General features: G+C 39.7%; 1 protein-coding gene across 2 annotated transcripts in view; it reads right to left on the minus strand.

Moving 5' to 3' along the window:
* NHSL1 (NHS like 1) overlaps positions 1-12,055 on the minus strand; it is a 145,955-nt gene that overhangs the window by 63,214 nt on the left and 70,686 nt on the right. The window contains exons 1-2 of one of the 2 annotated variants that reach the window (XM_068985097.1): positions 6,709-6,766; positions 3,360-3,512 (exon numbers count right to left, since the gene is read on the minus strand). In XM_068985097.1, coding sequence (XP_068841198.1) covers positions 3,360-3,512; positions 6,709-6,766 — 211 coding nt within the window. Of the gene's footprint in view, positions 1-3,359; positions 3,513-6,708; positions 6,767-12,055 lie in introns of those variants that run through there. The other variant, XM_068985096.1, reaches the window with a different exon arrangement.

The following is a 12,055-nucleotide window of genomic DNA, read 5'->3' on the forward strand; positions in this document are numbered from 1 at the left end:
ACTCAGGCTAAATGAAAAATGGAGCCCAGTAATGTCCTCCTTTCTAGACAGTGCAACGCCAACACTATAAGATACATGATAAAGTACATAAAACTGTAAGATACATATGAGATAATCAAAGCATTACACAGATAAAAGGAAGAAAAAACAGGGCTATGATTAAAAATGTTTGTACAGTTCTGTTCAGAATATCAAATCTATTGTGACTCTACTGATAGCTATTCTTTCTCTAAGCAGAGATGATCTGCTTTCTTTACCTGCAATACAGCAGTTTTTGGCACTTCTCAAGTATTTTTCACATTGTGATTTGTTCTCTAGATATAAGTATAATCGACAGCTGAGATCCTGCTGGTGTTTTCTGCATTTTGCTAGAATAATAGATTTCTAACAAATGGTTGTTAAAGGCAGCAGTTAAGAATGTGGGCTCTGCAGCCTGAGATGGTCCAAGTTTAAATCTTGGATATATCACTAAGTCTGAGATCTCAAACACATTTCTAAACTTTGTGTCTCCATGTTTTCATCTGTAAAACTTGGCACAGTAATGGTTTGTAGTAGGATTATTGTGAGGATTTTAAATGAGATACGACGTGAAACAGTTTAGAACAGTACTTGGTATATAGTTGAGTGTTAACTGTTAGCTAATAATCAGAGCACATTAATAAAATAATTAATTAATGACTGATACACAAGTGAAAACTGTAACGAAAATAAGAGGGATCCTCAAGCTGGGGTTTCCTTCAATCGGTAACAGTATTCTCCAGATGTAAGTCTTTCACAATTAGATAAATACAGGATATGTCCAGTTAAATTAAACTGCACATAAGCAACAAGTACTTTTTTTAGTATAATTAGATCCCAAATAGCACATGGTAGGAGAAAACTGGTAGAAACAGCATCTGGGTGAATAAGAATGTTGGTTCTTTGTTTGAAGGGAAAGTCTCTAAATCTGAATTGATACTTTTGAACTGTGGTGTTGGAGAAGACTCCTGAGCGTCCCTCGGACTGCATGGATGTCAAACCAGTCAATCCTAAAGGAAATCAACCCTGACTATTCATTTGAGGGACTGATGCTGAAGTTCCAATATTTTGGCCACCTGATGCGAAGAGCTGACTCACTGGAAAAGACCCTGACGCTGGGAAAGATTGAAGGCAAAAGGAGAAGGGGGTGACAGAGGATGAGATGGTCAGACAGCATTACCAATCCAATGACATGAATTTCAGCAAACTCTGGGAGACAGTGAAGGACAGAGGAGCCTGGCATGCTATATACAGTCTATGGGGTCGCAAAGACTTGGACATGACTTAGTGGCTGAAAAACTCTGAATCTTAAAAATCACTTCTTTCCTTCTTTATCACTTTGAGGATGTCCTCTTTGCCGTGTATATACTTTTCTTAACATCGACAAGTTGAGGTGAAAATAAAAAAGTGTCTACTCTTCTTGGATTTCCTACCAGCCACAGTGCACTCTGCCCACCTGGACTAGAAGGAGTACTGCTGGGGTCAGCCCAAATTCTGGTAAATCAAACCGCTTTGCACGCCCTCAAGGTATGTATTTAGGTCTCCTTTCCATCCAACTTGAATTAACTGAACAGATCATTACAAAGTACTAACTTTAACAATTTGCTCTGAATATTTAAACTATGGTCTTAAAAAAGCAGTGGCAAAATTTCCCATATTGGCAGGGGTTTATTTGAGTACTGGTGGTTTAAACATGCTAAGTGCTGCATTCAGTATGCCAGCAAATTTGGAAAACTCAGCAGTGGCCACAGGACTGGAAAAGCTCAGTTTTCATTCCAATCCCAAAGAAAGGCAATGCCAAAGAATGCTCAAACTACCACACAACTGCACTCATCTCACATGCTAGTAAAGTCATGCTCAAAATTCTCCAAGCCAGGCTTCAGCAATACGTGAACTGTGAACTTCCAGATGTTCAAACTGGTTTTAGAAAAGGCAGAGGAACCAGAGATCAAATTGCCAACATCCGCTGGATCATTGAAAAAGCAAGAGAATTCCAGAAAAACATCTATTTCTGCTTTACTGACAATGTCAAAGCCTTTGACTATGTGGATCACAATAAGCTGTGACAAATTCTGAAAGAGATGGGAATACCAGACCACCTGACCTGCCTCTTGTGAAACCTGTATGCAGGTCAGGAAGCAACAGTTAGAACTGGACATGGAACAACAGACTGGTTCCAAACAGGAAAAGGAGTACGTCAAGGCTGTATATTGTCACTATGCTTACTTAGCTTATATGCAGAGTACATCATGAGAAACTCTGGGCTGGAGGAAGCACAAGCTGGAATCAAGATTGCTGGGAGAAATATCAATAACCTCAGATATGCAGATGACACCACCCTTATGGCAGAAAGTGAAGAAGAACTAAAGAGCCTCTTGATGAAAGTGAAAGAGGAGAGTGAAAAAGTTGGCTTAAAGCTCAACATTCAGAAAATGAAGATCATGGCATCTGGTCCCATCACTTCCTGGGAAATAGATGGGGAAACAGTGGAAACAGTGTCAGACTTTATTTTGGGGGGCTCCAAAATCACTGCAGATGGTGACTGCAGCCATGAAATTAAAAGGCGCTTACTCTTTGGAAGGAAAGTTATGACCAACCTAGATGATATATTAAAAAGCAGAGACATTACTTTGTCAACAAAGGCCCATCTAGTTAAGGCTATGGTTTTTCCAGTAGTCATGTATGGATGTGAGAGTTGGACTATAAAGAAAGCTGAGTGCTGAAGAATTGATGCTTTTGAACTGTGGTGTTGGAGAAGACTCTTGAGAGTCCCTTGGACTGCAAGGAGCTCCAACCAGCCCATCCTAAGGGAGATCAGTCCTAGGTGTTCATTGGAAGGACTGATGTTGAAGCTGAAACTCCAATATTTTGGCCACCTGATGTGAAGGGCTGACTCATTTGAAAAGACCCTGAAGCTGGGAAAGATTGAGGGCAGGAGGAGAAGGGGACGATAGAGGATAAGATGGTTGGATAGCATTACCGACTCAATGGACATGAGTTTGGGTAAACTCCGGGAGTTGGTAATGGACAGGGAGGCCTGGCATGCTGCAGTTCATGGGTTCACAAAGAGTCAGACTTGACTGAGTGACTGAACTGAACTGAACTGAAAGGATTCTAACCCGGAGAAGCCTCCTTGAGGATACATTTGCCTATCTGTAAATAGGCAGCTTTCTATAGACACCAGAACATACTTAGCATGTATTAAGCTGTATTTAAGCTTAGTATATAAGCATAGTATAAGTTCATTTTAAGTAGTCTTTTACAAACAGCAACCGAATCTATGTTTTCATTTCTAATAGCCAGGAATGCAAGAACATCAAGCTTGGAGGGTTTCATCTTACCCCTCAGTACTGATTTGAGGTTGAGCTTGGCTTGGCGGTGTAGGTCCTCTACGCAGGGCGGTCTTGTGGTGGGGAGGAACACATTCTCCTGCTGGTGCCATGGAGCAGTGTAGTGGACTGTCCATCGACTCTCCTCATCTAGGTTGGAAACAGCTGTAGAAAGAGAGAGAGAATACATTCAGGTTTTAAATTAACTGTGTTACATCAAGATGGGTTCTGGTTACCTAAAACACTCACAGGTAAGGACCAGCAAGGGAGAAATGGAACAAATTCTGAATAAGATTCAATCTTAGACCCCAGGGTCCTTTCCACCGTGTTTTGTGTTTGTTCAGTTAATTGCTTCCCAGCGTTTTAGGCCCTCCTTTTACTCCAAAGTTAGAAAATGATTAACAAAATCAATAAAGACCTCCTGCTTCACTCCATCATGACAAATATCTATTAACCAACTATACTATGTCACTACATTAGTAAATGTTAGACTGCAAGACAGAAAACAACTTTTCTACTAAGAACCTGGCACCAATTCTTACCCCTCTAAAGCATTATTTTAAAATACCACTGTTATAAACTCATTTATATTTTTAAAAACTAAGCATAAACATTCAATGTAATACATTTAAATAGCATAGTTCAATTAGAAATCCATTTGTGCTGAAAAATTTTCTCTGCATTTCCTGCTTTCATGGAATATGTTCATATTCAAATGTTTTTAGAAACTCCAATGCAATTGATTTTTCCCAACATAATCCAATTCAATTGAATTTTTCCAACACAAAAGAGACTGAGGACATCAGAGGAAGAAATGGTAGGTTAAATCTCTATGATAATTTTCCTTTTACATTTTAGGGCTTAAGATTGCTTTGTCTATTTGATTTTTCCTGACAACACAACCCAAGAGAGGCTACCAATGGATCCCAACATGAAATTGACAACATTATACAAATTCAACAACAATTTTTTAAAATATTGTTTATATAGCCGTCGCTGTAAGCCAGCATTGGAGAGACTAGAGAAGTTTGAGAAGGACCCTGTGTTGAGCTCTTTATTGAAGGTGACAAGTCTAACACCTGTAAAACCAGCAGATATGACAATTGTGAGTCGGGGGGAATCTTCCCCTAACTCTGACCTATGCCATAGAGGACACAATGGGCATACGCGTTTCTACAACATAATATGTCCCTGGAAATGAGACCATAAAGTATTCATAAAATAAAATGAACAGGCACACATGAACTATTGAACCTTCCTATATGAACATGTTTAAAATTAACTCACTGTAGCTAACAGCACAGCCATTAAAACCATTATACAGATCAAATGTGTTAATATATGGAAAGTCACAGCTTATGAAATAACTCATGAAAAGAATGGTTGTGGTAAGATTAGTGCAATTACTTGAAGGGAGTCCCTGACTTTTAGAATCATCAATGAAGAGGAAGTTGGCCTTTCTCAGCGCCCCTGGGAACATGAGTCACCCCACAGACCAGAGTGAGGTCAGCACTCACCCCGTACCATCTTCTTTACAGGTACTGAATTCCACAAGCCCAGCTTTAAATAATTCACTTTCTAAATAATCCCACTCTCTCCAGTGATGAGATAAATTAGTACTACGTACTATCATATCCTAAGATATGATAAATTAGTACTATGTATGTAATATACAAAATTAGGAACACAATTAACACTGTTGGGTTATATAAAAAGTTGCTAAGAGAGGATGAGATGGTTAGCTAGCATCACCAACTCAATGGATAAGAATGTGAACAAGCTCCAGGGAAGAGTGAAGGACAGAGGAGCCTGGTGTGCTGTAGTTCATGAGGTCACTTAGCAACTGAACAACAAGATAGTATATCCTAAGAATTCTCACCATAAAGAAAACATTTTTCTTTTTCTTTTGTATCTGTATGAGACTATGAATGTTCACTACACTTACTGTGAGAACCATTTCATGATGTCTGCTAGTCAAATCATTATGTTATACACCATAAATGGATACAATGCTGTATGTCAATTATACGTCAATAAAACTGGACAAATTTTTTAAAAAATCATCCCAGGTTCCCTACAAATTGGCAAAATGGAAAAATAAACCTTGAGAACTAGATATCAAGTTAAAAACAGAAATGCCCTATGTGCTTTCTGCTTTTAATGTTTACTAAAAGCTGCATGTAAATTAGGCACTTGGCATTGCACATCACCTCTGTGGAATAAACGTTTTGCATGGTACATAGAACTATCAGTCATAATCTACAAAATCCAAAGAGCCCTGACTTAGTTCTTAGTTATGATCTGAGAATCTTGCACAGGGTGGAGCTCGCCGTGTGTCCTCCAAAGAGTAGCCAGTTAATTATAAGGTTTTGTCCTGATGCCCATTTATTTCGAAGACTGAATTATCATACTTCATAGCTGGAAAATAATGAAAATGGAAACTCTTCCTATTCGCCAATTACAAATCAAATCCAAGTGATAGTGTCCGTGTAATTGCACATTCAGCCCCACCATACAACTACCAACTGGCTCCTAAGAAAGAACAGTTGTCTCTCCCCAGTGTATCTCACTCTTGCCAGGGTAGATTTTAATCAGTCCATCCAAAGACAATCTTTGACGAGGGGAGCTGTAGAGATGAACCCCGAGGGCTGTTCATTTGCTTTCTCCAGTTTCTCTTACCAATGCTCCTACCTACATTTATCCAGTTTAAACCCATGGCCCCAGAGCTAAAATAAAAAAAATTAACAACTATGTAAAAACAAAACTGTTTATAAATAAAAGTTATACTTTCCAAAGAATGAAGAAGCACCTGGATTTAAAGAAATTGAAACCAACTGTAAGTACATAATGAAGCCACACCACAAAAGTTTTGTACTTTACAATGACTGATCAGTCTAGACAGAGGCTGTCCTTGAGCTCTTAAATACCTAACAGAGTGTAGGAGAGTTTCAGAGGATTATCCCCACCCAAAATATGTGATGCATCACTCAGAGGCTCCTCATATTTAGCCAAAGAATCAAAACACCATACACTGTACATCAAGGCAGACATAAAGTAAATACAAGGGCTTTTTTCCCCCTTCTTCAAAGGATTATTATTTATTTTTTTTGAGAATCCCAATAGAAGTGAATTCACCTAAAATCCCAACCATAAACAAGTAAGTCATGCTTTTAAAAAGAAAAAAATCACATAATTCTGCCCTAGAGTTATAAAAGTCTGAGGTATTTGAACTTGGTATAGAAAGGAGTTTAACAAACACCAATTATGCTGTTTTACGCTCTTAATTCCGTCACTCAAAAGGATGAAGTCGTACATAAAACACACACACATACGTACAGTGCAGAGAAAAGAAACTACTTACTTTTCTTCTTAAAAAGTTTAATCAAAGACTTGATCTTTGTATTAATAAAGACCACCATTTCCAGGACATCTATGGAGGATTTAAAAATTTGAATCCCATTAAAAGCTCAGTCCAGCAAGCAGGTGGCAATCGGCATCCTTCTGCTCCAGATTCTAACTTTTTCCTCTGGTCTCGAATCCTCAGACATCTGCCTGGGCTGATGTAACTTTGAGGTTGAACTTATTGTCAGGCACTTACAAACCATTAACAGTCCTTGAACCTGAAAAGCTCCCACTGAAACCTAATCTTTAAGGCTGAGAGTCACCAGTGACAACGTGCACAGAAAGAGAAAGCCAATCGCGGTTCTCATTTGCATGAGAGCCCCATCTATCTTCTGCCTTGGTGCTCAATGATTCAGTTTCCTCTCCAAGTGATCTGAGGTGCCTCCTCTCTGGAGTCCACAAAAACAGTAGAGATGTTCCTTTATGGAAGTCAAACTGAAGCAAAGGTGTTCCCCACTTTCACTGGGCCACTAAGAACGTCCGGATCTTTTTACTGGAGCCAACAAGTCTTAGAGCAAGTCTGTTGATTCTTTGACTCCCTAGTTAAGTCAGGCATTTGAACTGATTTAGTGGGGAGAAAGAGCCAAACTATTGTTTCCCCAACCACGCCCCCAGGCTCTGCCTCCCACACTAAAGGAAGGTTTGCAAGCAGTAAAACTTTACAATGCAATCTCCAGGGAGCTGTAAATGATGACTTGGTTGTATTTTAGTTGCAAATTAGTACACCCAGTCTTCTCACCCAGTTTTTTTTTTTTTATCCTTGCCAGTGACGAGAAAAGCATTGTCATTGTTCCAAAGGGTGATCTTGTTTGCATCTAGCTGCCACAACTCTCTCACCACCCCCATCCCCCAAACCCTTAACTTTTCCCACTCCAAAGGAGAAAACAGATGATAAAGTAGCCTAATCATTTAAATCTGTATTTTAAAATTTAAAAACCTAGCCTAAGCTCCAGGTTTTTAAAATTCCACACCAAACACCTCCCCAATGGGAGAGAAGAGGAATAATTTCTAACAAAAATTATCTGAGTTTTTCTCTTCAACGTGAATGTACTGTACTAAGTTGCAGTTCTTTTCTTGTGTGTAATTGGCCACAGAGAACTGGGTAAATATAAAGAGAAGAATCAGACATGTGGTACAAGCGGGCACTGGAAAAATACACTTCGGGGTAAAGAGACAGGAGCAAAAAGGAAAAGAATACAAATCAAACAATATTATGAAAAGGGACAAAGGAAAAGAATGCGCCTCACAGCTCTCCCCAACTTCACTTCATGGCAAAACAGTTTTTTGAAACATGTTAGACAACCTCTTATTTCATAGCTTTGGGCCAGACTTACAAGTGAATGGAAAAATGTAATAACCCACTAATTCAAAACATTTAGTTTATAACAAAAGCTTTTAGTCAAAGAATAAAATTTATATAAGGGGCTCCCTCTAGGGAAAACTTTGGAATGATTCCTCCTCTAATCATCCCCCCCAACACACACACAATCTTATTTTTTAAACAACAAAATTGAAGCAAACAAAACCCAAAACACACATATTATCCTACCACCATACATATTATCACGGATTTCCAACATGTGTTCTTTCACATATACACTGCTTTATTTAAAAGTAATTACATGGCCAGATGACAAATGAGAAAAGACTGAGCGTATAAGTTAAATTATCTAACTGCTTGAAAAGTGTGCAAAGTTCCCCTTAGGATAACACATTTATAAGCAAGAGCTGCCTCTTAGCTCACTATACTCAAAACAGGCAGTAGTGGGTTCTAACCAGAAACACTACTATCCACAGTCCACGAATTTCTGAGGTTGAACATCCCCATCTGGACTTCCAACTACAAACAGCACATGGCCTTTCACGTACGCAACAGTGGCACTGGAACATTGACTTACTCATTCAAAGACAAATACTGAGCACGTACGAAGTGCCATTCATTTGAGATCCCTCTTGGAGCTTACATTACTTGACCATAAACCACAATTATATGGTATGTTAGAATGCGGTGAGTGGAATGGACAAAAGAAAAAGTTGCATAGGATAAAAGGGGCTTGAGAGGAGGGTGGTGGCCAGGTTGTAATATTAAATAGAGTCAGGGTGGAGCTCATTGGAAAGGTGAGACTTGAGTAAAAATTTGAAGGAGGCAATAGCAACAGAACAAGAATCTGCAGTGAATCCAACTGGCTCTCATTTTAAAGACGGAGGAGAGAAGCTATTGGCAGTGAAACATTTCTAACCCACCAGGACTAGTCAGAGAAGTGCTCTAAGAAATGACCTTTGGTAAGAGTCACACATGGAGAAATCTCCTTTCTCATTAATAAAACCTGATATTGAGTGACTACAATCATGTAAAGATAATGCCACTGGTTACACAGGGATCAGTGGCAAGTCTAGGGGTTAAAAAGCAGGCTTCCACCCCAGCATCTCACGTGGCACCAGTAGCAATGAACCCACCTGCCAATGCAGGAGACGTAGGAGACATGGGTTCTATCCCTGGATCGGGAAGATCCCCTGGCGAAGGAAATAGCAACCCACTTTGGTATTTTGGCCTGGAAAATCCCATGGACAGAAAAGCCTGGTGGGCCATAGCCCATAGGGTTACAAAGAGTCAGAAACGACTGAAGCAACTTAGCATGCACCCCAGGATCCCAGGGCACACCGTCCTCTTGGCATTATTCTTCACTGCCTCTTAACTCCTTAAGTCCAGAGCTTCCAGAAGGAAACACATAAACTATGGTATTTATTGCGTTAAATATTAAGAAGGGTTTGGAAAGAGCTTTTTAATTATAAAGATTTCCCCAGTGGTTTTCTCATTTCTTACTTTACAATCTGTGTGTGCTGTGCTGTGCTTAGTTGCTCAGTCATATCCGACTCTTTGTGACCCCATGGATTGCAGCCCACCAGGCTCCTCTGTCCATGGGGCTTCTCCAGGCAAGAATACTGGAGTGGGTTGCCATGACTGCCTCCAGGGGATCTTCCCAATCCAGGCAATGAACCCAGGTCTCAAACACTGTAGGCAGATTCTTGACTGTCTGAGCCACCAGGAAAGTCCGAGAATATTGGAGTGGGTAGCCTATCCCTTCTCCAGGGGATCTTCCCAACCCAGGAATCAAAGCAGGGTCTCCTGCATTTCAGGTGAATTCTCTACCAGCTGAGCTACAAGGGAAGCCCCAATGATTGCTCTAAACCTATCAATTCCAGGTTTGATGCACATATTATCTTTCCTGCTGTCTAAAATTCTATCGCCCATCATTTTAAAAAAATTCTCCATGGTCACCATGAACTTCTAACCAGTACCAACAGTCTTCTTCTCTCTCATCTTTCGTTACCTTTTTAATCATATACTACTAGTGACCCAGTTGTGGAGCTGTTTCTCATCGACACTGCAGACCACTATTTCCTTTCCTACATCTGACTGCTCCTTCTCTGGGTTCTGACAAACTCTTAACAAGCTTCCAAGAGCCAGGTGTTAAATTTCTGCCCTATGCTATTGGTGGCTCAGAGGGTAAAGCGTCTGCCTGCAATGCAGGAGACCCTGGTTCGATCCCTGGGTCAGGAAGATCCCCTGGTAGAAGTAAATGGCAACCCACTCCAGTATTCTTGCCTGGAGAATCCCATGGATGGAGGAGCCTAGTAGGCTATAGTCCATGGGGTCGCAAAGAGTTAGACACGCCTGTGTGAATTCACTTTCACGCTATTTACTTATTCCCCCTTGAAACCTTAATGGTTTTGCTGGTGTGAAGTAGGAGTCAGCAAATTATGGCTCTTGGGTCAAAGCCAGCTGGCCCCTTTATAAATGGTTTTTAAAAATTAAAAAAATAATATCTCATGACATGTGAAATAAGACTCAAATATATAAGACTCAAATTTCAATGTCTGACAGTAAAGCTGTGACGGCACAACTATGCCCATGCCTTCATCTATTGTATACTCTGCTCTCAGGCTGCACACAACTGCAGCATGGAATCGTGTGCCAAAGACTACTACATGCCCGAAAGCTGAAGATATTTATTCTCTGAGAGGCTGACTTCTGGATGAAGCCACTGCCTTTAAACAGCCCCCTCAGTCTTCGCCTCCATCTGCTGTCTTTTACTGGTCTGCCCTCCAGCTCCATCTTAACCACCCTCTACTCAAATCTCACCTTATCTCAAGCTGAATGCCTAATTTAAGCCAGTTTCCTTAAATCTGCTGCTTACCAAGAACTTTTTGATATCTATTAGGGATGACAGTCATTTTTTCAATGAACCAGACAGGTATATTTAAACGCCACTTAAAATGAGAGAACGGAGATCTAGATGCTAATGCTATTGGAGCTAAGCTGAGACTGTGTGTGTCTTGATCCATCTCTAATCAGCACATACTAAGTTTTGCAACAGAGAAGCCAATGGCTTCCCTGGTAGCTCAGCTGGTGAATCCACCTGCAATGCAGGAAACCCCAGTTCAATTCCTGGGTCGAGAAGATCCCCTAGAGAAGCGATAGCCTACCCACTCCAGTATTCTTGGGCTTCCCTGGTAATACAGATGGTAAAGAATATGCCTGCAATGAGGGAGACCTGGGTTAAAGATATCTTTAGTTACTATGTTCAAGTTAATATATCTTACACAAAAGTCTTTATTAGAGTCCATAACTTATAAAAATATTTAGACCAAAAATCTTCATCTCATGTATTCAAGTTAATGTATCTTATATATAAGATACATTGAGACCAAAAATAAAAATATTTAAGAGTAACGCATTATGGTCTAAAAATGCTGTCAAATATGACAAAGAAAAATATACTCTAATATCACTTGAATAATCCTGGCAGATTATCCCAGTCCAGATTTTTGAAATTCTTTACCACCACTATTACATAAAAATTCCCATCCTTATTTCTAAAATTCCAACAATTCTACTTAATCTTTCACTGAAATGAAATCTTACTTTTAACCAACATTTAAATTTTTTCTTCTATGGAGTCATCTGATCATTTCTACAGTTATTCTATTACTTCCCAGGAGCAGGTGTATAACATACCAGCAAAGAGATAGAGGAATATTTTTAAAAGTAATACATATTCTAAACATTTTAATTGTAAATGTGCACTTATGTTCCACCAGTCAGCAAGTTCACTTTGAGTACTTATTAGCTGCCTTGTGTTAGGAATCCAGGTTAAATGTGAATCCAACATGGGCACTGACTTTCTTAGGAAGGTCATAGTCCAGTGGGGACGGCACACCCAAACAGATAAAAATAATAAAATCACGAATAAGTACAGGGAGAGAGATAAGACAATGCTGTTAACTGAAAGGATGACAAAGGG

Source organism: Capricornis sumatraensis, chromosome 13, assembly GCF_032405125.1.
Source record: "Capricornis sumatraensis isolate serow.1 chromosome 13, serow.2, whole genome shotgun sequence".
NCBI lineage: Eukaryota > Metazoa > Chordata > Mammalia > Artiodactyla > Bovidae > Capricornis > Capricornis sumatraensis.